The following is a 26849-nucleotide window of genomic DNA, read 5'->3' as shown; positions in this document are numbered from 1 at the left end:
TTCTGAAGAACTTAATATCTTAAAGCTCTTAATTATGTGAACTGGTTATAAGTATGTTGCTTGATACCTGAGACATTGTTTTATGATGGTTTTGAGAAGGTATTGGCCTAAAATGTGTTTTATGCCTGATAACTACCCCTCTATAATAGTGGCCAAAGAACTTTTGGCAGATTAACCACTGCCATTATATTGGACAGTAAATAAAATGACTATAATTTGCAATGTAGACTTGAACAACATGCACCATTGACTGCTTCCCATCCCCAATAGGTGAAGTCCATAGGATTTCTCTAAGTGAGCCCTTTTTACGTATCAGTTAGTGAATCATACAGAATTGTGAAGAATCAGCAGAATTCCCCTTTAAATGTATTACTGCTTTTCAGAACAGCATAAAGTGGTCGTACAAACTGAAGCACAAACCAAATTTTCTTAGCATTTCAACATATATATATATATATATATATATATATACGCGTGTGAAAAAACAATAAAATGAATGTCAAAAAATATTTGACTTTCACCACATGGTGCAGTTTAATTTTTGCAATATTTGGATATTGCACTGAAATTTTCTCACCTCATTAATAATAGTTTGGAGAGTTCTAATTAACTCTTTAACTGCTGTCTTTGAGTTTGTCTGATTTAGTAGTTCTGTGGCGCCACATGCTAAAATCAGGCAGAATCACGAAAGCAGAGAGCAGTGAGAGTTTCATTATTAGGACGCAGCCCTAGTGCGCCTTGCCACAGCAGTCGGTTTGTAAATAAAGTTATTTTGGAAGCGCATGCGCGTTCTGGGGAGCTCTGAGCCAATCAGCGTCTCCTCTGTGAAGAAACCGGGAGCGAAAGAGAGCGATGAGCGGCGACTCAACTCACCTCACAAACAGAGTTTGAGGATCAACCAGCGGGTTTTGGGGCTTAGGAGAATAAGGAGGTGAGGGAAAGTGTTCGGTGTCACAGTACGTTACCCAAAAAGGGGTAGCTGAGAGATTAGCGGCGGTATTTCGTCTCCCGCTGAGATGAAACATGTGCTCACTGTTAGCTGCAGCTCCTGCGGTGCGGGGAGCGGTGAGCGGTGAGGTCCAGACTAGCCGCCTATTAGCCGGGCTCTTCACTACTGTAGCAGCCGCTTCGCAGACACTATCACGGGTTACGTTCATGTCCATAATCTACTGACTGACATTTAACGGTTTTCTGAGGCAGAACCTCAGGGTTAGCGAGCAAAACACATCAGATCGGGCGCATAGCAGGGCAGCAGTGTTAGCTAACTAACGACTGCCTTCTTTTTCTGAGTTGGTCTCAATGAACAGCGGGTTTAGAGTGCTGCTGTGTAATGACTCCATTCAGGGTTCAATAATGACAAAATATTGTGAGGTTTCACTGTTTTCTGCACTACAAAAAGTATTTTGTTCGCTATTATTATGTGGCAATTAATGTGGGCAAATAAATCCCTTTGCAGACAACACCTAGGCCGATACAATTAATACATATGCTTATGACGTTTCTTTTCAACTGCATAAGGAATAATTAAAAAAAAAAAAACAGTAAAAGTAATCCGTGTAGCTCTCTGTAGGGGTCATGGGCACTGGACAGTACATTTGCAGAGTGGTCAAACAGATCGCTAAATGAACTAAACAATGAATACTTGTCAGATTTAAGATGCTAAGTCTGTGTTTCAGTGGTAGTAATTATACGTGTAACAATGCACATATTTTACGTTTTTTAATAAACATCTCTTTTTGATATTTTATGTGTTGATCCTACAGAGCTCTAATTATTTACTACACACTTTAGTTTGGCTCAGCTACAGCTAATACCTCTTGAATGAAACTTTTTCAGTGCCTGCTGTACCAGCCCACTAACAAATTAAACAAAATATCCCCGCCCCTGGAATTTAAAAGAAACTTCAAAATAAAAGTCTAGGCATTTGAGCATAAATATATGTATTACGTAAACCACGCTCCCTTTCCTTGCCACAGACTATATCAGTCATGCAGTGTAAGTGCTATTGGGGTGATTAAATAATACTAACATGTGAGCACACATTTTTGTCAGTGATCTACTATTGACTGAATATTATTAGTGTTTACATAGAGTGTCAAAGCTAAGGCTTTGTGATGAATGTGATTATCTGGGTAAACGTGGTTTGCTAATAAGTTACCTAATCACTTTTGTGGGTCACCAGGTGCTTCACATGGATGCCGAGGGCTTCGGGGAGCTCCTGCAGCAAGCAGAGCAGCTGGCAGCAGAGACAGAGGCCGTGTCCGAGCTGCCCCATGTGGAACGGAACCTGCAGGAGCTTCAGCAAGCCGGAGAGAGGCTGCGCTCCCGCACTCTTACACGTACCTCTCAAGACACAGCTGACGTCAAAGCGTAAGTTCTCACCTGACCCCACCCCTGTTTCCATTTCTCCAGTGTGATTATTACTTATAAGCCGAAGTACACACAGGTGGTGAATTAGAGGAAAAAAACGTCACAGTGTCTTATCAGGGTGCTGGGTGACCAAGAGCCTCCAGAACAGCTTTAGTGCACTTTGATATAAATTTATATCACAGGCCTCTAAAACTGTGCTTTTGGGATGGAATGCCATTCTTCTGAAAGGTATTCCCTCAATCAGTGTTTTGATGATGGTGACCCCTTCCCGTTAATGGCATAAGTGGACCCAACCATACCAGCAAAACTCCCCCCACATGGGGATGAATTCTGTAACTAAGCAAACAAGATATGTAAGACCAACAATACATGTACAGAAGAATCATTCTTTTAAGAATCATTATTTATGAATAATTCCATCTTCCCTTCTTCTTGGAAAATCCTTTATGCAAATCACTTCACCAGAAAGCTGTAATTAAAAAAATGAAAATAGAGGGTAAAATGTATATCTTACATTTCCTTAATTAAGGTATAATACTAATAATTACTAATTACTAATAATTACTAATTACTAATCACTGATTGGTAATAATCAGACTTTTATTATCTGGTGAACAATCACTAAATAGAATCATGCATCACAGGAAAAAAACTCTCCACCCAGTTAGCGTGCCTAAACCAGGGAGCTTAAAAACACAAAAAAGGCTGTATTTTTTTTTTTAACTTTTTTGCTGTAGTGAAAGATGTGGTTTCACTTTGGACAACCACATTAGATCGAGAAGAACTGGTTCCAACACAGAGAAAACTCTCACCTACAACATGAAAACATAACAGTGTAGTTAACACTGCTCATTTATGAAAAATTATTGTGTTAATGTATCCATACATCCAGTCCCACAGTGCACAATAGCCAGCTGTCTAGCCTATAAATGGCAGGTGCTAACAGAAAAAAAAGTAGTTAACTTCCTCTTGTAAACTGTCATCTTACATGCTGATATGTTCTCCCTGAAAACATTTGTGTCTGTGTTTGGTTGTGCTGTGTTTCTCCCGTAGCGACAGAGTAGCGTTGGGGGTGGTGGGGGATGGTGTTCATACAGTTTTCTGGATGGAGATAAATCCTATTTTTTATTAAATGTTTCATCTGATACGTAGGCAAAGGAGAGACTGTATTACCTGACTTGGCAGCTACTAGTTTAAAGTATTTGCCACACAAGGAGCTGTTCTTATCTAATGTTAAATTGTACGACATAGCACCAGAACTTGGACCTCTCTGACCGTGTGACATACTTGTGCGTGCTGTCTTTTCGGGCTTCATGCATCAAGGAGCCAGTTAGAGTCTGTGTTTCTCTTTTCTTTTTTAATACTTCAACCCTACCTAATATTACCCAGCCCAACCCCACAGCATATTGGAACCTCTGGACACCCTCACTGTTGGGTCAGCATTCAGGCCTGTACTGTTCTCTTGGTGTATGCCACATGAGGACTTGGTGAAGGATGACTCATCTTACCAGATCACTTTTAGACCAGTGTTCACGGTTTTTGTACCACTGAACACTCAGATGTGCGTTCAACTTTGTAATAAGTGTTTGATGCATTGTAGCCTTGCTATAATATCCCTCTGTGTGTAGTTGTGGATGATCTGTTTTTACAGACTGATCACGTCCTGCAATGACATTCTCAGTGACCTGATGAACAGTTTCTCGTATGTTTTCCTTATACATTGCATTGCTTGAGCATCCGAGTTATTGAAGGTGCACTTCTCACCACCGTTTTTAACCCTGTTAGCTGATGTCTTTCCTGTAGGTGTAAGTTGAGGTGTCATTTTAGTTACTGTACCTATTGAAAGACTGGCCAGTTGAGCAGTCTTTGACAATGAACTGTTTTTTTGAGTCTCTTTATTCTCCCAAAACCTCCTTATTCTCCCAAAACCAATGTCAACTGGACCTGCTTAGCATTTTGATACATGCCACAGAGCATGGCAGGATGTTAATAGCTTAATTGTGTTATGCAGTACACCTGTCTGGAAGCATTTGCACTTGTTATGTTACTCCTCTCATTTATTCTTGTTTTTTTGTCACCCATCTGTTATTATTAATTAATGTTATTTTTTTCCTGTTGTTGGACAGAGAAGTAAGCCATTTTTATAACAGACATTAGTTCCTATTTAGGTGAGTTATTGGAAAGTTGATCCTTGGGTGATTTGACTGGGAATGGCCCTAGCTTTGATGAAATAAGATATTAATAAACATATAATTTTATTCATAAATATATAATTGCTCTTGTTCCCTCCAGCTCTATTTTACTGGGCTCCAGAGGTCTGGACATCTTTCATATCTCACAGCGCCTGGAGAGTCTCAGTGCAGCCACAACCTTTGAACCACTGGAACCAGTGAAGGATGCAGATATCCAGGTGAGGGAGGTAGATGTACATGGAACAACTGAAAGCTTATGCAAGCTATGACTTGGTTGAGATTTTGAGTGCAAGACAATTCTAATAAACACTAAAAAACACGTTGGTGATTCTTAGCCCCTACACGTCACCAAAACTATTGTTTTCTTAGCGTGTTGTTAATAAATTGACTTCCATTGAGGAATTGTCACACTGTTGCCTACGTTCCTTACAACAGGGAGTCACTTCAGCAAATTCAACAACTCCATGTCCAGATGTCACACTCTACGTTGCTTTGTAGACTTGTGATATTGAAAATGTTGTTATAAATCTCAGATGTCTTTTCCTACAGACAAAGGGCAGCTTATTATTTTTTTTTTTTAAGACAGCAAACTTATCAGTGATCATTGCTTGCTGTTTATTTGTCCCATTGCAGTTATGTCTTCTTGGCAAGACAGAGAGACACTGTGCATTGTCATATGAGGCATAAAAGAACAAGCTTAATAATTTAGCATTTTTCACAAATTATTGGTGCTTTATGGGTGATGTTTTAATATGGACTGATATTATCAGGCCTAGTGCTTTGTTTTTTATCAGTTCTTTATACATCGATCTGGATAAGATTACTAATTATGACTAAATTAGTTGGTTATTCAACTGGAAGTGGATGATCTCTTTCCTGAAAACATACCATCTCTGGAAATGTATCTCTGGTATGTATGTAGGTGCTGGAATTTGAGTGATTACTGACAAGACCTGTGATTTTAATCCAGTATGAATGTGCCATGTCTGTAGTTTTTCAAGTCTGCTAAGTAATAATTCCTGAGTGAATTACCTTCTGTAATTTGCTAAACTCAAAGCTCATTCAGTAATAGTAGTCCTGTTTGAATCAACATCACAGAAATGTAATAACAAAACCAGGTAATAAGAAAACGTGAACAAAGTTTTGTAATCAGATGTGTGTTGCATAATGCTGAGGTAAAAGTCCGGATTTGATCCGGGTAATTTGGGAAACTTACACAGATGATTTATCCTGTATGAATCAACCAGTCAAATAACACACAAATTACATCACTGGTCCTCCTCTGGGAAAACTACTCCAGCTCAAATCAGGCTTTTGAGAATTGCCATTATTTTAGTGCTGATCTTACAGTGCTGTGCATTCATTGTTCCTTACAAAGACTAATAAACTTAAAGCAGTTCTAGCTGCTTTTGTTGGAAAATGGAAAAAGCACTAACTTTTATGTTCTTGATAACATTCGACATTACAGCCTCAAACACAACAAGATTTTACTGTTATTGCCAATGTTTTTGTTCAGTCTTTTTCATGTTTACCACAACTTAAAATGAGCTGCTTCCACCACTGACCGGATGCAAGTTATTTACCAGCCTTTGTGTTTACAGACATTATGATGTGGTCTGTTAGGGTGCTAATGTAATGTCAGCAGTTATTAGTGTAGTGTAAGAATATGGTTTAAGAGTTTTATGGTTTTCCTAGTGCCTTTCAGCTGCTGTGTTTGTGCCCTTGGATTTTTCTATGTAGATTTTTTCTACAACTTCATAATTAGGAAGTGGTGCTTTTTTTGTAAGTAAGTAGATACAGGACATGGCTGTTTTGCATTGCTGGAAAAAGTTATTGTGAAATATTTGATATGACTATTGCCCACTTCTTGCTTTAGTTAACCCGCTTACTGTATACCTAGCACTGACTGAAATACTAACGTTAGACTAAGGTTAACATTGCTACAGCAAAGAAAAAACTGAGTAAAACACTTGAACATGAATATGAGGTATTATATTAGAATAGATTCTCCATTAGATTCTGCAGACCTCAGTGGTATTTTGCATGCCAGTGTTGGTCAGCACATGTTCTAAATACAACTTTTCTCATTATTGCCACTGTTAATAATCACTTCAGTTAGATTGGTATTTCCTACTGCTGCCCAACAGTAGAGAAATGGACATTTTAATAGGTCCCCAGGCATGAATAATACCTTGCTGTTGTGTAGTTGAATAAGCCGAATGAAATGCTAGGAGGCTGCAGATATTGGTAGCTGGTGCAGTCCTATCACCTCTCAATTCCTTTTGTCATTGCCACTTCACCTGCTTTGAGGACCACTTATGCTTCTTCAAGGGCACTTAACTTACAAAGCAAAAAAGAGATACTAAAAAAAACGTCCTTCAGAATGGGGTTGGTCTGGATTGTATCAGACCAGGCTAAGAAATTCTCCATAAATGGAGAATAATGTTTTGTTTTTTTGATTGGGATGTAACTCGCAATGCTTTGTGTTCATTTATTTTTTTTTACCTCCTAGCATAATTTTTCTCCTCTTTAGTTTTCTCGTACTGCATGATGTATACCAGTGTAGGCAGATGAGGCTTACTTGGGCTTCCTGTATGAAGCCTGCCCCATTTTCTTTTTGAGTAATGTAATAGGACATTGAGAAATTCTGGGAGAAGAGCATTGTTTGCTCAGTACTTTCCTGATGAGTTCACAGGCACCCTCAATTGGCTCCTGTCATTAGAAATTGAACACCAGGAAAAGTACCTAGCTTTTAGTTGTGGGCTCTGATACTGACCCTGCATTTTAATGGCAGGTGTAAACAGGGTCCATTTTCAGAGCCCTTTTGCTGTGTATGTGTTCATGGCAAGCCTCATAAAAATGTAATTTAGACCAGATATAACATACAATGGTGCAGTCTAGCAAGTTGGAAATCACCTTTGCAAAATAAAGGCTGCATATGCAGCTGGGAACAAGCTGAGTGTAACATTGCCAAATCAGTCCAGTGCCTCATGAAGGCGGAGCTCAGAGCAGGGGGTGATGGTGCGCTTATCAACTTTGTCTGAAGGACCACAAACCTGTCGTTAGCCCATGGATGTAATGCCAAATATTCTCCAGTTAAGCATGTAGATGTATTTTCTGCACATGCAACACATGTGGTAAAAAAATGTACAAATTGCTGGTGTGCATTTTAGAACATCCTCAGAACACCCCATCAGGTTTCGGATGCTTCAGGTTCAGGAAGGAACTGTCATGGCTCAGTTCTAGCGACACCAGACATTAGGCATAATGGTCTTAGACAAAAGGCATCAGTCTAAGCAGCTTCAGACAAAATTAAAGGAGGAAATATACTACAAGCACAACTTTTACTGAAGTGAAAAACAAAGTGTATCACTTTGTTTTTCTTCAACAAGTTACTTGTTAGGTGTTGTCGCAGAAGAGAAAGTGTGTAAACGCATAGTAAAAATTTAACGGCACAGTCTCCTTTAAAGGAACAACCATGATTTTCACTTTCACAGAAAAGGGCTAGTGAAGAAAATGCTAGCATCTGTAAATGTAAAGGTGCTTTATCAACATGTTGCTTACTCTGTGGTATTTGTTTATATTTATGGCCAGTTGCGCTACTGGCATAGAATCGGGCACACTCTTAGTAGTTCCACATATGGATGGAAAATTCCTGTCTGGCAGCGCTACTTCAGTGCATCACGTCTAGACAGTTTTGATTTGTAGAAGGAGATCACATGCTTTTATTAAAGGAGAAAATCACTTCCAATTGGGTGGTACATAAAGTCCAGATAATAGGCCTGTTACTTGGAAATAAAGGCTAGTCATGCTATGATGCAATAGTGACCACATAGAGAGTATGAGGTCATAGATCTGGCTGTCTGTTCTGGTACAGAATATGTGACTTACTTTTTCCTGATCCTCAGTACCTGAGGATCTAACATGAATGTAAACTGGAGTGTTGTATTTGTGTGTAGCATTTGGCCTAGTTTTCAGGCTCAGCTGTTGAAGCAAATCACAAGCGGATGAATAATTACATCTAGACAATTTTCATAGTGTCAGTCTTCTGGTTTCAATCCTGTTTATCTTATGTGCAGAAGGAAAGCTTAGAGTCGGGGTTTGGATGTAGAGCTGGTGGTGCGGCTCTTTCTTAAGACTTAAACCCAGACATGGGATGAGACATTTCAATGTGAAATATTTAATCTGAGTAACAGTACTGCATGAAAGATTAGCCCTTGCATCTGTATCATGTATGCTTTTTTTTGAGGCTTTGTCTTGCTCAGCACCCAGCAGCGGCAGCCTAATTTTCTCTGTTGTAAATGTTACAGAGAGGAGTGTCCTATTATTTCACGCAGGATCACTGAAAGTTATCATAAGTGTGCATTGTAAATGATAGGTTTTGCTCAGTTTTGTTATAGGTATGCATTTTATAGATTTGAAACCATAGACTTGGGTTTTGTTGATTCATCAGATTAGCTTATTGATCCCCTTATGTTTTTGTATCATGTCCTGAAGGCTCGCTGCTTCCCCCCTCCCTCTCGCAAGCCTGCACCACCCTACCTCCTCAGCCTAGATATTTCTGTGGTAGGGCCTGCCAGAGTATGCCTCTTACTGGAAGTGCACTTAGTGCCTGGCAGTAAAGCTCATCGCTCTCTCTCTCTTTCTCTTTCTGTCTCTCTCTCTTTATGGGTTTCTCTTTTTTTGGTCAGGATTGACTGTATGTCTTTGATCCATGAGCAGTATTTTTTAGTGCACATATGCCTTACTGCATGGCATACAAGGCTGCAGATTTGTTGTGTTTCATCTAACGGTTTAATCCTTAATGAATTAGTCTGTATTTTTTACATAACATTGTTTCTTTGCATCTTAAATGACTGTGCCTGGTCAATTTAGTATATAAAGCATTTACAATAGAATATCTTCCCTTCCATCTGTGAAATATAACAAATTTGAAACAATATGCAGGTGCTTTTTTGAAAAGATACATGCATGTGTGTTTGCATGATAAGCCTGTCAGAGAAATATTTTGAGGTCTGCACATTTGTTAAGTTATTGTGATGTATGCTGCTCTCCAAGGCTGCTGAGCTGCTTGTCTGAAGACAAAGAAAATGCACACTGCTGATGAGGCGTAGCCGCTCCTGTCTTTCTGCGTGTGTGCATGCACATGTGTGTTCTGGTAAATTCGACTTTGACTTACAATTTTTTGGTATAAGGAAAGAGCTGTGGATTAGTATTTCTAGTATATGTGGCTATAAGGTTTGATGTAGTCAGTGCTATAGACAAATAAGAAAGGGTGTATTGAGAGAAGGCAAACCTAAGGGTGGTTGAGAAGGACAGAATACGCATGTAGCAGCACTGGAATGATGCTGTAGCTGTAAGCATGTAGTGAATGTATGGAGAGACATCTCAGTATAGCAGCAAGATGGCGGAATCATCCAATGCATCTCTTCTTTCTGTTTTACTCTCTTTTTCCCATCTCTCCTGCCTTCTGCCCCCCCCCCTTTATCTCTCTCTCTCTCTCTCTCTCTCTCTTCTCTCTCTCTCTTCTCTCTCTTGCTCTCCCTGAGAGCAGCCCCTGTTGTCTGGTTACACACAGTGATAAATGCAGCCACTCCAGCAGGGTGAAATAGCTGTACATGTGCTTGTGTATGCCCTGGCCAGCCCTGCTCCTCCAAAGCCACTGCACTCTTCTCATTAACTAAACATGACTCTTAAGAGGATTATTAGCCCAATTTCTGGACAGGATGTCGGAAGCCATCAGGAGAGGGAGAAAAAAAATCCATTACCATAATTGCATTGCGCTAGGGGAGGGGGGGTGGTGGAAAAGGAAGGATGCAGAGATGTATAAAAAAGGAAGAAATGAGTGAGACTGAAAGAGGAGGATGGCAGGGATGCTGGAGGGAAGAGGGAGGGGGTGGGTGGGTGATGGAGAGCAGCAGACGGTTGAGGTTGAATAATCGCTCCTCCTCAGTTTCCCCCCCTCTTCTAAACGCCGACTTGGTACGCTCCTCCTCCGACAATAAAGCAGCCCACAGGAGCCCTGCTCGTGGCACATATCTGGGTTCAGACCACTGGGCCGGCATGGGGTGGGAGGCTATGTGTGGCAGACTAGAGTGTGGGCCGGTGGCGAGCGAGGTCAGAAAACGCCCTCGAATGGCGCTGGCCCACTTCCTGAGGCGAAGGGAGAAGAGAGAGGGTGCTGGCAGCAGCCACACACAACGCTGCCGGCTACCTGCAACTCGCTGCACTTCCACGCCGACAGGTTGAGCCACAGCATGAGTAAGTATCTCCTACATATACACAGATATATGCACATTTACTTCAGCACATACATGCGTATGCACACACATGCTGTACAGAGTCTACAGATTACACTTCTTTGTCAGTTCTTTCACCCTGTGTCCTCCAAAGAGCAGGAGGAGGATGATTATGATGATGAAGATAATGATGATCATGATGATGAAGGTTCTTTTGCCATACAGGAAGTGGTGGCATTAGGGTGGGGTTTCTCTCCTGTTCATTGTTCAGAAGTGAAAGCTGAGAAGTAGTGGGTAGACAGAGGATCCTCCTCAGAAAACTGATTTTATTGCAGGTAGAGTATGATTGTATGAATCAGTATTTATGTTTCAAATCGTCCTCCAGCAAGCTGCCTGCATTTGATCTTTGTTGCCCAGATGTCTATTTGCTGTATGTTTGGCAGTGCATATGTGTTGCATGATCTCATCGAAGGACTGTTTTAAATAAGAATATATATATACATACACACATATATATATATATATATATATATATATATATATATATATATATATATATATATATATATATATATATATATATATATATATGTATGTATGTATGTGTATATGTATATAATGTGTGTGTGTGTGTGTGTAGGTTAAAAAGGCTATTCAGAAAGAAAGTATACGCAGTGTGTATGTGCTGTGGTCCACGAACACAGCAGCCTATATATAGTGTGTCAGCTCTGTGGAACATGTATGGACGAAGCACATCATGCCAAACTAAAATGGAGATCGTAATGTGAATTATGTCCCGTATACGAGTTCATATATTGATCATTCTAAAAAAATATCAGAAGCTTCTCATGTGGGTTCCTACACCCTTTTTCCACCTACGTGCAGTGCTCTGTACGGGTGCATGGCTGCTTGGGTGTGAGCTGCTCTCTTTGTGTGCCACAGAAATTTGTTATAATGATTTAATGTAAATTTTCAGTTATATGCAAGCCAAAAAGTGAAAGAGTTAATATGTCGCAATAGAGCCCTTAACAGGATGCTACCAGTTAGAGTATCAAAGGAGATATGTGTATAGTTTATGCAGTTCCTTGTCAGTAGCTTTTCCTGGCTAAGGCATGACCCAAGCTCCATTTAATATAGAATAAAACGCTCTATTGTCAGTTGAAGGCTTTCAGACTGGGTAGAACCTCTTCTATAATGTGGAGCCTCATAGCCAGTGGGTGGCGCTAATGTCTCCCATTGCCCTGCTTGGAGTGCACAGGGCCACAATGACTGAGCAAGAAATTAGCTGGCCAGAAAGCCAGCAGTGGGTCATTTTTAATTTGTTTCCACTTTTCCTTTGGGTATGGAACGAGGACAAATTTGCATGCAGTTGTGGCCCATGAGGAGGTCTCTAAGCGGCCATGTACTCCACCCCCCCTTCCCTTATCAGCTCCTATCCTTCATTCACACGTGTCATTTAGATGCTGCGTTCCTGAAGTCACAATAAATCAATCCTCATTTGCAGCTGTCCATCACGGGGGCATCTGAGGCACACACTGGCTATGGGGTGCTGAGGGTTTGAGCTTGGGGAGGAGGGGCTGGTGAAAAGGGAAGTAACGGAGTGGGGAGGGGGGGAGGGGTGGGACAGGCTTCAGCCTGGTCCTGAAGATACAGGAGCAGAAAGAATGAATGCATGAATTCATACGTTCATCAGCTTTTGTAGAAAATGCATACGAGCAAACACTTTACGGAAAAGTCATAGTCAAAGGTAATGATAAGCCGAAAGGGGTGTGGTACTTGTTAAGAAGACAGTGCTCTGAATGAGTCACACTATGGAATGGCACGAGGGATGACACGTGATTGTGGATAGTATCCTACGTCCTCGGCTCTGGTGATGCTGGTGAGGTGAATAACTGCTCGAAAGGCTTTGTGAGGTGTCCAGTAGGCGTATGGTGTGGCCGTATTTGAATGCTTCGCCATTCAACCCCACCCATCTGCATTCTGACTCTCTTCATTGTAACCTCGACGTTGACCACTGCCAACTGCCCTCAGATATGTGTACCATTGCCTCCCCCAACCCCCACTGTGCGTGTTGCAGATGGCTGTCTTGTGCCAGTGTGAGGCTCTGCTCTGAGAGTGAATGTGCTCATTTTGTCTGCAAAAATGTTTTTCTATCTTCAGGCGCAGCAGACGGGTTTTCACTGCTCTGTGCTCCGACGAAATGAGCAAGCGTGTGAGCGAGCATGCACGTATGTTCGGCCGCCTTTGTTGGTACATTCAGTATACGTGTTTATGTTAAAGCCACACGGTTTCTTCTTCGCAGTCGAGTTTTATAAATCTTATTGTGGCCAGCTATGGTTGAGTCCATCTGGTGTAGCTTGCAACAATGTGTGGGTGATTTCCTCTGCAGATTGGTGTCTGTTGGGTAAAGGTGTCCTTCTTTTACCCCTGAAATGAAGATTAAGGCAACATGCAGTCATGTGTTCTCCTTGGGTTATGGAAAGTGTTTTAACCTGTGGTTTCCTGGAAGACAACAATAACCAACCCAGACGCTGGAACTAGATGTTCTCTGACATTCTTCTCAAGACTATTATATGTAATATGTCTTATCAGACTTTACCAAACTGAAAAATCAGTTTGGACATGGAAAGAGTTTGCGAAGAAAGATCTTTTTTGTTCCTTGCATTTCTTTAGTCAAAGCTTTGTGGTAAAGCTCTTGTAGATATCAATTAGTTACTCTGTGGGTAGCTCTCTGTACGCTAATGCGTACATTTGCGTAAATGCGGGTTGTCGAAAGTGCGCAGTTGTTCTAGAACATTCTAGAATGTAACTGAAGCTCTTCTGAAGCAGCTGAAGCTAGTCTGGCGCCACCATTTTGCAGGAATGGAATTACAGTATGGTGCAGGGTCGATTCTAAGCACATTTTTAGCAGTGATTGTGATAATGATGGCAATTCTCCATCTCTGGCCTGTGGCGCTCGAGCCCTGGAGGATGAAGGGAGAGTGATCGAGTGAGAGAGAGAGAGAGAGGGCGTGTGCTCTGCATGCGGAGAGGGGAAAAGTAGGTTGCAGTGCGTTTAACCTCCAGGCCGTGTCTCTTGTTCCAGGGCTTTCTGAAGAATGAGAGAGACAATGCGCTCCTGTCCGCCATTGAGGAGTCTCGACGCAGGGTAAGTCTCTGGCTTCACTTCACCATCAATCCATTTGTCCATCTACACTACTATAACCCAACTGTCAATCACTTTTTATCTGAATTTTTAATGTTTTTTGGTTTTGCTGTTTTTTGTCACAAGAAGTTTAGATACAGAAAGTGTTTATCACCATGAAGGTACCGCCTCATACATCTCTCTTAATGTCTCATCTTTGTTAAAAAAGGTACCCCCCCCCGATCTCTCTAGGCTAGAGAAGGTTTTATACCATAGCTGGTTTTAGGTCAGTGCCTCTTCTACCCATATTTGCTCCTGCACAGCTATCAGAGGAGTAAAAATATTAGGCACCCGCCTGTCATTATCTCTCTCTGAGTCAGAGAGCAGACCTCGGCCGGGTCAATATCCTCTATGTCTCCCCGCTTTATTTAGTCTTCTGATTCGGGAGGGTTGGAGGCACAACCAAATGAAAAGCGGAAAGCGGAGGACGGTCATAAGACCTGCGCTACCTCACTGTGATACAGAAGCGCTTTGTGCTGGAATGGCTCTATAGACAATAATAACCCAGAAGTTGCCCTGAAAGTTTAGACTGACGCATCAAGATCTTTACTCCGTGTTTTATTTCCACATTTTTTTTTATCAGTTAGAGCCGACTGCAGTTTTGTCAAGAGGAAACTCATCTTGCTGTATATAGCCTACATGTGTCTCCTGGGGTGGCTAGTAACCTAGCAGTAGGAGAAGTGAGCCATCAACCGAAAGGTTGTGGGTTCAAATCCCACAACTGACCAGGTACACCTGGTCATGCCCTTGGGCAAGGCATCCCCGACTGCCCCAAGTGGTGCTGCCTTGCTGGCGATGCTGTGCTGCTCCCAGATTGGGTGTAGTTAGGCAGTAAAATGACAAGTTTCCCTTGTAGGACCAATAAAGTACATAACAGCAACCTCAAGCCTTTTCTTTTACTTGGTGGTAACTCGTCACCTTGCTGATATTATCTCCTCCCCCCACCTGCCTATACACGACTCTAAAATAATTTCTTACTCAGTTCAGGAGCAGCTTTAATTAGAGCGCTCACAATTATCACACACAGATCCTTCGGGAGCAAGTAAAATAGACAAAAGGTCTTTGGATTCAATCAGGGTCTGGGCTAAATCTGTAGCAAACGTGAAGGCAGACCCAGTTAGTGGCACACTTCCCTTAGGCAGTCCTTCACACGGCTGGGCTTCAGAGGACCAGACCCACATTGATGCTCTAAGTCAGGGTCTCTTTCCCTGGCCTAGCCCTGGAAGACATGGCCTGGATGGAGAGGGAGATGGCGATGGAATGGCCGTTAGTATTTATTGCGCACTGCAAGCTCACAGGTCCAGGCCGCTCCCACTCTGCCAGCTATTTTTAATGCGTCACATGGTGGGTAACCTATTTATTCAATGGGGCTTTTGAGTCTCTCATACTGTTCTCCTTCATGTGTGTTATCGCTCCCTCTCTCTCTTTCTTTCTCTCTTTCCCTCCCTCCCTCCCTCCCTCCTCCTATCTCCCCATCTCTTCTCTCCCCCTCCTTCCACTCTCTCTCTCTCTCTCAGACGTTCCTGCTGGCAGAAGAGTACCACCGCGAGTCTATGTTGGTGCAGTGGGAGCAGGTGAAGCAGAGAGTGCTGCACACCCTGCTGGGAGCAGGAGAGGATGCATTGGACTTCAGCCAGGATGTGGAGGTCTGCAAACACATGCACATACATACACACACAACACACAAAGACCACGTAAGCACACACATGCAGACGTCAGTCAAACAGTGTTTAAGACTATATATGATACTACATATTCATTTTAGTGGAACATATCGCCACATGCAGGACATGGCCTGACATTATGTTTGCAGCCTCTGGCTATGTGTGGCCTGGTTCTTCACTACGTTAAAACTGTGCATAGGCGGGTGTGATGGAATGAAGGGCATTCTAATTCTAAATCAATTTCTCCTATAGAAATGCATCATGTCTGTCATCATGTAGACTTCATAATGTGCTCTCACTCACACATTTAAAGAGAAAGCTTTTCTCTTGTGCTCATTCAGTATGTATAATCATTCCCATTCGCAAGCATAAGGAAATCTGTGGCCTTGTGCAAATTGCAAGTTACCAACAGCTTTAATAATGAACATCAGTTGCCTCAGAAGAAAAGTTTAAGGAATAGGCTGAGTTTTTATGAAAGAGTCACCAACTGTATAAATCATGAGGTCAGTGCTCTAGTGTGTCATGGGGTTCAGTACCGTATGTAAGGTAAGAGAAATGTGGCAGAATGCAGTAACTATTGGAGCTTGTACACTGTGTCAGGATCTTGTAAGTTGTTGTTATAACTATGCTATTACTGTTGTATAAACTAGATATAATCTGTTACACATTTGTATATTTTTTGAATTAGTAAAGTGTTTGATAAACATTGAAAAAGGTAGGCCATGGTTGGTGTAATGCAGACTACTTGAAGATATAGGCTTCTCTGAGCTCCTAAAATGGCTGCCTTTCTCTCCTAAATGGTCAGAGACCAAGAAAGAAACACTGTTAAACGTTATATGTTTGTTGGCCTATTTCATTTCCTTATGAGAGGCACACGTTTGGTGTGTGTGTGTTCTGTGTTTTCCTGCTTCTTTAAATATTAAACAGCAGTTACGTTTTCCGTGTGTGTCCTGCTGTTCACTTGCTATCCCAGGATCACCCCCTTTCTCACTTCCCAGTCTGTTCCTCTGCTTTCCTTCATTCTCCTCACAGATCTATGGCTTTCCTTCTGCACACACAGGTACACGTGTTTGATTTTCAAAAGACTCACTGCATTTAACTGCAGGTTGCATATTCTGTGACTCTTTCTAAGCTTTTCTCCAGAGAAATTGGTGATCTTTCTTCTTATGAAGGGATAAATTCTCATTTGGCCTGAGGTGTGTTTGTGTATGCGTACCCACACTATTGAATAATGTGCAGTCGAGTGTGGGTTATGTTCTCCACAATGGCTTTCATGCTACATTGGTCGCTGCGTTTAGATTAAAACAAATTGGAGATAACACAGGCTCCTGCACTTGTCAGACCCCCTCCCACACACACACGCACATACACAGCTACAATTCGCAATAGTTTAGTGCCTTTTCATTGTGTAATCCTACATATGGAGAAATTAAACAGACTGCAAATGTGTTTTCTATGCAGCCAAGTTTTGTAAGTGACGTGGGGGCTCCTGGGCGCAGCGCTTTGGACAGTGTGGAGGTGGCCTATGGCAGACAGGTGAGTAGGCTGTGCATACACATGCATGTATATACCTACCAATACTATATCAGCCAAGTTCAAAAGCATTATAGCTGCTATCAAAAATACAGGGTGATTCAAAAAGATTCATCCGACTTCAAAGTGCCATATTTTACAACCGGGACACGCCTAAGAACCCATCACATACCAATGAAAGAGGGGGTCTTAGAGTTTCTGAATTTCACTGGAAGATGACTACCTTCAGTCATTCGTTGTTGGTTCCACAACACTGGATGATCTCCGAAATCACATTGAAAGAGCTGTGAGTACAGTGACACCCGAAATGCTCAATCCAGTATGGGATGAATTTGACTATCGCATTGATGTTGTCCATACAGCTGGAGGAGGTCATACTGAGCACTTGTAAAATTACATAAAAAACTAAATGCTTATTTAAACCATTTACAATTTACTGCATTGTTCTATAATGATTTACAAGTGTAATAAATGATTTTGAAATCGGATGAATGTTTTTGAATCACCCTGTATATTAACACCAGAATCTTAATGACCCATATTTATAATTTTTTTTTATGTTTTAGGCATAGACAGAGGTAGACAGACACAAAAATTCACACTGGCCTACAATTCCTGTGACCAAAATGAAAGAATTTGTGGCCAGACACATAGAAACATGTTTGCTTCCTTTCATGGAAACTGACGTGCTCGACAAACATCACATCCTTTTCAATATCATAGTCCAGCCGCATTCATTCTTTCTTTTACTCAACATTGAACTGTCTGTTTTGGCCGTCAAGTTAGTTATCGATGTGGTAACGTTAACCTTATAGTTGGCAAATTCTGACAAAGTATGAATTGATGCAGTTCTGAGGAAAAATGGCTTTTGGTTTTAATGGTGAATATGTGAAAATTTGAAAGTTCCCAAGTCCTACTTTTTTTGTTGCATTTTATTTTCTCCCCCTGAGATCCACTTATAATGTTTGTGTGACTTTATATACCAAAACGCAGTCTTGATTTATTTTTACATGACCATTTTCCATCCTCCCTTAGAAATAAACAGGCTGCTTTTGTTACTGTGCCTTTTAGATTGGTATATGTAAATGGCCTCTGTTCTGATTGGCTGCCTTGCATTTTGCTTCATTATAAAAGCAGTCTGGGCTAAAGCACTTCTTAAACTCCAGTCTGAATGGTGGGGGCTAAACTGCTGCCAAGCAAATATATGTAAATGTGTTGGTTTTCATGATATCACAAAAGCAGTTAATTCAGAACAGGCTATTTCTGCAGCTTAGTTTGTGTATGTGGACTGAGGATTGAATGGTGTGTTCTGAAACTTAAGCAATTTTGATATCGCATCAAATTCTTTAATTTCAAAAACTGAGAGACATTCAGTTTACCATGATATGAACTCTTTAAAAGAGGGGGGGGTCTCCAAGGCAAACGACCATTTGGGCCACTGGCTCTACATATTTAGGGACTAAAATGTAAAATGTTGTGGCCAGGAGCGCCAGATACAAGGCAATGTCAATAGAAAACATGAATTAGCCATAAGAAAAATTTTACTGAAGTGAAAATGTGTGCCTTAAATTGAGATGTCAGTCTAAGCAGGTGTGTGCAGTGTACCTCTTTCCTGCGATGATGAGCTTATCTGCCTCTGCGATGTCCTCTGCTAACCACTAATGGCTCGCCTATGTACCATTTGCCTTGGCGAAATCAGGTCATGTTATGCAAGCCAAGCACAGCAATTGATCCAAAAGATTGATTGGCTGACAAGGGGCATTATGGGTAATCTTTCAGTCTGTTCACAAAGGGAAAGGCGATATATCTCTCCCTCTCTCTGTTTTTTTATTTCGTTTGTTTGTTGGTCGCTTTCATATTGTTTATTTTATCCACTCACCATGTGCCGTCATATTGCCTGTGGGATCTTGTTTCTCGTCTTCATGGTCTTTTTTGACAACTTTCTAAATGTGTTCATCCTTTTTGTTTTGTTTTTTATTGTCCACCACTTCACTACCAGATCTTAGCCCTGGTCGGTCTGTGGCCCTCCCCCTCTCGGTATGAAAGTGTGTATGAGAGCTCTCCTCTCTTTTCCTCAGATCTACATCTTCAACGAGAAGATAGTAAACGGACACGTCCAGCCTAGTCTGGGGGACCTATGTGCATCAGTGGCCGACAGCCTGGATGATAAGGTAAAACTCGGACATAGCAGATCATATCTTCTCCTTCATCTTAACCTTGACGTTAGTGGTCAGTGTCTCAGACAGCCGTTTGAAACTGTGTTTTGTAGTCGATTTTCACTTCAGCGCATTATTAACCACTAAGGGTAAATATAATATTGACAAGTGTGTGACTCTGCGTGTAGAACGTGTCCGACATGTGGCTGATGGTGAAGCAGATGACCGATGTGCTGCTGGTGCCAGCCAAAGACACCCTGAAAAGTCGCGTTGCTGTGGAGATGCAGATGGCCTTTGTCCGAAAAGCCCTGACCTTCTTGGAGAACAGGTTAGGCCGAGGAAAGCAGGGGAACAGAACAGACAATAATAGAATGCATTATTTATATTATAATGCAAAATAAATATCTGACTCCTATCATTGTATCCTTTTTTTGCAGCTATAAGAACTACACTATGGTGACTGTGTTCGGGAACCTGCACCAGGCTCAGCTGGGCGGAGTACCTGGCACTTATCAGCTAGTGCACAGCTTCCTCAACATCAAACTGCCCGGCCCACTGCCAGGCATGCAGGTAATGCACCAAACTGCGCAGCACAGCAGAGTGTAGCTAGTCTAATGCTGCATCGCCACGCTCAGCACAGCCCCGCAGCAGCAGCGCCCTGCATGCTTTCGAGTGTGCCTGTGCACATTCCAGATAACATGGCAACGGATTCTCCCAGCATGAGCGAATAAGCCTCTTAGTTCTGATGCGCTGGTGAGAAAAGATGGTAACTGAACGCTGTAAGACCGATAGATGAACCCTGCTGTGTGTGTTTTTTGTGTGCGTTTGTGTGTGTGTGGGAACAGGATGGTGAGGTGGAGGGGCACCCAGTGTGGGCTCTGATCTATTACTGCCTGCGATGTGGAGACCTGTCTGCAGCCATGCATGTGGTGAACCGGGCACAGCACCAGCTGGGAGACTTCAAGACCTGGTTCCAGGAGTACATGAACAGCCCCGACCGCCGGTGAGAACACCTACTCAGAATACACTGACACTCTTTTTTTCACTGCTCCTGCACATCCCTTTTTTTGGTTGTGATTCAACACTTGCCTGTAATTTTAAGCAACAGAAAACTGTTCATTTTGAAGTGAGAGAATTAGTAGTCTGTGTGACTTTTTAATTACTGTTTAGTAGCCTGTTAAGCAGTGCTGTTCAGGAAGTTGAACTTAACATGAGTTTAAGATAACACTATATATATTAAGTTCTGTTGCAGATAGATGTACATAATTATTCTAATGTTATGCTAGTACTCCAGAACCTCACAGGTTTCAAATAACTTGTAGAAAGCTGTGCAAAATTTACATTCTTGATTTGTCCAGAATAATGAACAAAGCTGTAGATGATGGTCATAATCATTGAGAAAACTGTGACACTATGATGTAATAAAATTGACATCCAAAATACCTTGTGTCTGAAAGTGATCAAATCTTTCAGATTAGTATAAATAGTTGATTGTAGTATATTATAATTTATTTACTAATAATTTCAAAAAACTATGACTGTAACTGTACATTGTATGTTTACTGGCAATATAGCACTGTTGTAACTTTACAGGAGAAGGGAAGAACGGTAGTTAATATAATAAGATTTTTTATAAGTGATTTTGGACCATTTCTGTTGGTCCATTCATCATTAGATTTTAACACAATGCAGTGGGAAGTGAGAGTTTTCAAATTACGCACAAAAATAAATATATAAATTTTTACACAACAATATGTAGGTTATTATTGAATAAAATAACACCGGCTACTAATATGGCAATGAATTTCAAACTTTTTAACAGCAGTATACCAAATGTAGTAATGCAGTAATGTGAAATAAGGTGTCTTTCTTGTCAAACAGTCTGTCTCCAGCTACAGAGAATAAACTACGGCTGCATTACCGGCGTGTGCTGCGCAACAGTGCTGATCCCTACAAGCGTGCTGTTTTTTGCCTCATCGGCAAATGTGACATCGCCGACAACCATGGAGAAGTGGCTGATAAGACAGAGGACTACTTGTGGCTCAAGGTAAGACCCCATCTACTCTCCAGACATGCCTACTTCCTGCAGAGTTGTGAGGATGATATTAGAGATTGTCCTTTTGTTGGTTTTGGAGTGCTTAAATTAAAGAATCTGAATGGATCTGTGGTGTTGCTGACAATTGTCTTGCATTAAGCCCTGTTCTGTCTCCTGTAGCTGAACCAGGTGTGTTTTGATGATGACGGCAGCAGTGCTCCACAGGACAGGCTCACTCTGGCCCAGCTACAGAAACAGCTGCTGGAGGACTATGGTGAGACACAGGCCTGTGATTTAGATTTCTCAGCTTTCTTTCAGCAGTTCATTTAAATTTGCAGGACTGCATTGGGGCCAAAATCCTGTGTTCACAAAGCACCAGGCATGCTGTAAATGTTAGACACTTGGGTCAAAAACAAGCCATTGAGGCAATAAATCATTGGCTTATGCCTCGATTCAGTCCCCACTCTGAGGAAGTGATTTGGTGGAAGGAAATTTATTCTCCGCCAGTTGGCCTGTCCCAGATAAAAGTGTGTCTTTGTGCTGTGCTCTCTCCCTCTCTCTCTCACACTGTCTCTCACACACACACGCACACACTCTCGCTCTCTCTTTTTGGCTTAAAACTTCCTCTCGCTGTATTTTAAAAGGCGTTGCACTCCGTTCTTCCCCACCTGCCTGATGAGTCAGGCTTATCTCTCCTGCTGCTCCTCTACTAGGCCACATTAAAGACTCTCTCCGCTGATAAGGGCCACTGCACTCCCAGCTGCAGCTCTTTTCACTGCTCTTTTTAAAGACGGCAGCTCGAACCGCAGCCTAAATGAGAGGGGATTATTTCAGCTCATGCAAATGGAAAGAAAGCAGCCCATTTAAGCGCTTTACAGCACCGGAGGTTTTCACCAGAACCTATTACTTGCTTAAAGAAGCATTTGAATTTCCTTAAGGTGCAAATCCTCACCTCACTGGATTTGCATGTATATGTTGTACATCTCCCAGAGATTTTGTATTGTTTTCCTTCATTAAATGTTTCGCTTTTCATTAGTGGGAAAATTTGCTGTCATTTTTTATGTTAACAGTGTTTCTCACTGATTTGAAATATACTTTGGTAAAACCAATAATTGCACTAAGCTTTTACAAATGCAGTTTTTCATTTGCAGGACCATGTAGGTATGTCAGTTATCTACAAATATGTTTAAAACTAAGATTTTTTTTATGTGAGCAGTGATGTATTTTTCTCCTGTGAAACTATGTACTGCAATGTAAATATATAAAAACCGACGGTCTGACAAGGTGCCTGGCTCATCACCTTTGTTAGATTGTTTTTGAGCCTTTTTGTTCCAGGAGGTCACCATATAGCCTGCCAGCCATTTTTTTACACTCTGGCAAGAGAATGACACCGTACATTTGCACACATCAGGGTACCTGAGCTACAGTTCTCTCCTTGTTCTCTTTGCACAGCTTATTGTTAAAAGATTTCTCTGTACTCATCTGTTAAGTAAACATTAGACGAGTGACTAGTGTCATCACATCTTGTCATTTTTTTTGAATTAGGAGAAATCAGATTCAGCCAGGACAATTTTGTTAGTTATGTGTAGTGGCTGGCTAACTTTACCCAAGTGCTGCTTGCTCTCCTTATGTCTCCTTCACTTTGCCTTGCTCTTGCCTTACCACAACCCAAGCTGCTTTCATGTAGTGGTCAAATTCAAGGTGTGTTTTTTTTCAAAACAGGTTAATAAGAATGCTCAACATTTTTTAAAATGATTTGAACAATACTTGGTCAGATGTCCGTATACCTGAGCGCATCGCCACAGTATAACCTATGTGTGGGAAACATTGTTTAATGTAGATTATTATCACAATGTTAAAATTAGTGAAAATCCTTCATGAGGGTTATGTTCTATAGCCAGGATGTGTGTTTTAACCTGAGACCATGAGGATGGGTTAGTTCTTCTTTCCTGTTGATCTTTCCTGGTGCTGATCACGGGCATTTGCCCATCAGAGCACATACATGGAATTGGGCAGTTAGCTGTCTTTGAGTGCATCAAGCTGTCTTTTATGACAGCACATGAACAATACTTAGGAAAAAAAAGGCTGGCAGTGGCTGGTTTAAAATGTCTCAGAGGAACCACACATGCTTGCCTTAATACTCTGGTTTGTGCCGCATGGTGCAAACTCACAGGGCATCACTGTGGTATCTCTTGTTATTGTACTCAATGGGTATTGGGGCTCTAATTGCTGTTCTGATCATTCTCTACAGGTGAGTCTCATTTCTCGGCCAGCCAGCAGCCCTTCCTGTACTTCCAGGTACTGTTCCTGACTGCGCAGTTTGAAGCGGCCGTGGCATTCCTCTTCCGTGTAGAGCGCCTGCGCAGTCACGCCGTGCACGTGGCCCTCGTGCTCTATGAGCTCAAACTGCTGCTCAAGTCGTCAGGACAGAGTGCTCAGCTACGTAAGTGGGTGTCAGATGTGATGAAGTGCTATTTACCAGGTAGTGCAATCATACATCTGACTAAGTGGCATGTCCTCTCTTGATTTTCATGTCCTTATCATGCCCTCAGGTCTAATCTATGTGGCATAGATAAGTTTGTGTGCAGGAATATGTTTTCCGATTCTTTTGAATTATAAGACAAAAACTGATTAAGGACAGTCTAGAGAGGAGAAATTGTGGGGTCTGCTGGGTTTGGTTGGGTCTGCATGATGCACTTCAGTTCAGGGACTGTGAAATAAAACCCCTCAAAGATGTTTTTGTATTATTTACTGGGTGTTTGTCATGTTATTGAGAGTTTATTCCTTATCTCATTTGTTGCCTTTCTTTTAGTGAGTCAGGAACTAGGAGATCCTCCTATGGTGCGACGGCTAAACTTTATCCGCCTCCTCATGCTCTACACGCGGAAATTTGAGGCGACAGACCCACGAGAGGCCTTGCAGTACTTTTACTTCCTGCGGTACGGACACCCTACCCAGCCTAATTGAAGCACTATGAATCTGACCTCAGATCAACTTTTGGTTTGAGCCTTTTTCTTGTTAAGGGCCAGTCGTTTCACTGGAAGTCATTTTGCCTTCACTGCGAGAACTGCTTTCTTACTCTGAGAAACGATGAATAATTCATGAGTGACTTCGAATGCTTTCGTGATGATCTCTGTAAATAATTAAACCATTTTCACACACCAGGATGTGTTCAAACTGGTCCAGTGTTTTGGAAACCACATAATTGAATCTGTTATTGAAAATATGTGAAGCTGTTTTATATTTGATGATACATTTTGTAGTTTCATATTCCATCTATGCTTTATGTTGATTGATTGCAGGAACGAGAAAGACAACCAAGGAGAAAATATGTTCATGCGCTGCGTCAGTGAACTGGTCATCGAGAGTCGTGAGGTAGGGTGGGGCAGTGAGCAAGCTCAGACATTTTGCTCCTTTAACCATTGCAGTTTATTATAACATTTCTTTGAATTCCTAACTTGCCTGTTCCCTTTATAGTTTGACATGCTTCTGGGAAGACTGGAAAAAGATGGAAGCAGAAAGGTACGCCTCTGGCTTCTGTGCTCTTTCATGCAGTGTTATCTAACTTGCCGAGCAGCTGGAACAACACTTTCAGTAATCATGCCTCTATTCAAAGCTTCCCCCGTGGCTTTATTTCAACTCATTGTACTCACGCGCGTTCATTATTGTACCCATTCAGCTCTACACGGGATGTAAAAATGTGCTATTGTTTCAGCGCTCGCAAAGTACAGTGTTCTTTTGTTCTTTTGGTGGCCAAAGTCTTAAAATACAAACGTGCGTTCTGAAACTCTGCCCGCCTCTAAAAAGGGATTGTGTGAATCCTTTCAGCCTGGCGTGATTGACAAGTTTGCCGGAGACACGCGGGCCATCATCACCAAAGTGGCCTCAGAGGCAGAGAACAAGGGCCTGTTTGAGGAAGCTGTCAAACTGTACGAGCTAGCCAAGGTGCGCAAAGCCATGACACATGTGTTTGACATGTTTGAGGATTTAAACTGTGTTTTAATTTCTTCGCAACATCACCTAATTTCTATGTCCTGCTTGTGATAGAACCCTGATAAGGTGCTGGAATTGATGAACAGGTTGCTGAGTCCAGTCATTGCCCAGGTCAGTGCACCACAGTCCAACAAAGAGCGGCTCAAGAACATGGCGCTGGGCATTGCTGAACGGTAAGGTTCTTCCCTTTTGGGCATGATGTATCTGCATCTCTCTGTCCCGCACTTCTGCAGAATACATTGTACCTCTCTGACGAGTCACGTGTTCAAACTACAGCTTAAGCTTCCATCAGACTGGATTATAGTGCATTAGACATGGTGCTCATCTTGGAGAGGGGCTTGAGTATGGGATTCTGAAGCTAAGGGTTGTTGTCCCCACAGGTACCGCACTAATGGTATAGCTGGAGAGAAGTCTGTGGACAGTACATTCTATCTGCTCTTGGACCTCATGACATTTTTTGATGAGTACCATGCCGGCCACATCGACCTTGCTTACGACGTAAGTCAGGATCTCTCTTAAGTATCTTATCAGATCTGCATCTAGCTGTGCATGTTGTGATTATGCATGATTCTAACATGTACTTTTTATGTCTCTCAGGTGATTGAGAGACTGAAATTGGTTCCTTTGAGCCAAGACAGTGTAGAAGAGAGAGTGGCAGCATTCAGAAACTTCAGTGATGAGGTAATGTCATCAACTCCTTAGAACATTCTTTGTGTTTAACCTCACATTTTACATATGACATGATGCCAGTAGTCTCCATACTTACAATGTTCACCTCACTCTGTTATTTAATCTCTCTACAGGTCAGACATAATTTGTCGGAGGTGCTTCTTGCCACCATGAACATTTTGTTCACACAGTACAAGCGCCTGAAAGGGGTGACAGCAGGTACACCAGGCAGACAACAGCGTCCGCTGGAGGATCGGGACTCGGTGAGGAAAACAGGGTTAAATTAGAGTGGCAAGAGAGAGTGATTTATAGCCAATATACTCTTGTTTGTAACCCAGAAATCATTTTTCATTAAATTACCCCTCAACAAGCCATTTAATGTCTTGTTCTTAAAAATATGAAGTCTATGACTGACATAAGGCAAAGGTCAAAGAAGGTTGTTGGAACAATACTTTGATGTTCTTGTGCGGTGGTTTATGTATCCATTCATAACACTGTCATCACCCACTATATTCTACATTTATATGCACAGCTACTGCGCAGCCAGGCCCGGGCACTGATCACCTTTGCTGGGATGATCCCATACCGCATGGCAGGAGACACTAACGCCAGGCTGGTCCAGATGGAGGTCCTGATGAACTGAGCAAGAGAGAGAAAGAGAGACTGCACCCTCAGGCTTCTTCTTTCTCTTTTACATCTCCAACTCTCTCCCCATGTCCCATCAGCCTTTTTTGTTTCTCCATGCTCCATTCCCCTTTGTGTGAATTTATATTTGTATTTTTTCATAATTTTGAAATAATAAAAAAATCTCCAA

At 41.8% G+C, this 26849-nt stretch overlaps 1 protein-coding gene across 3 annotated transcripts; it reads left to right on the top strand.

Annotated features, from left to right (window-relative positions):
• Nucleotides 1-21: 21 nt before the first annotated feature.
• Nucleotides 22-26849, top strand: nup93 (nucleoporin 93). 3 transcript variants are annotated; one of them, XM_036585517.1, is made up of 22 exons: nt 22-931; nt 2183-2370; nt 4663-4780; nt 13887-13949; nt 15503-15631; nt 17111-17185; nt 19261-19353; nt 19527-19666; nt 19776-19908; nt 20184-20341; nt 21220-21385; nt 21554-21647; nt 23625-23816; nt 24186-24312; nt 24676-24748; nt 24851-24895; nt 25202-25318; nt 25421-25539; nt 25747-25864; nt 25964-26047; nt 26170-26298; nt 26568-26849. In XM_036585517.1, the coding sequence occupies exons 2-22, from the start codon at nt 2192-2194 to the stop codon at nt 26676-26678; spliced, it is 2463 nt and encodes an 820-aa protein (XP_036441410.1). In that variant the 5' UTR covers nt 22-931; nt 2183-2191; the 3' UTR covers nt 26679-26849. The 3 variants fall into 3 exon arrangements, with proteins under 3 accessions (XP_036441410.1, XP_036441411.1, XP_036441412.1); XM_036585518.1 differs by lacking the exons at nt 22-931; nt 2183-2370; nt 4663-4780 and adding an exon at nt 6774-10823; XM_036585519.1 differs by lacking the exons at nt 22-931; nt 2183-2370; nt 4663-4780 and adding an exon at nt 10926-11136.

This window comes from Colossoma macropomum, unplaced genomic scaffold (genome assembly GCF_904425465.1).
Source record: "Colossoma macropomum unplaced genomic scaffold, Colossoma_macropomum, whole genome shotgun sequence".
NCBI classification, from domain to species: Eukaryota; Metazoa; Chordata; class Actinopteri; order Characiformes; family Serrasalmidae; genus Colossoma; species Colossoma macropomum.
The sequence above is the reverse complement of the archived record's forward strand: the minus strand, read 5'-3'. Positions and strand labels throughout refer to the sequence as shown.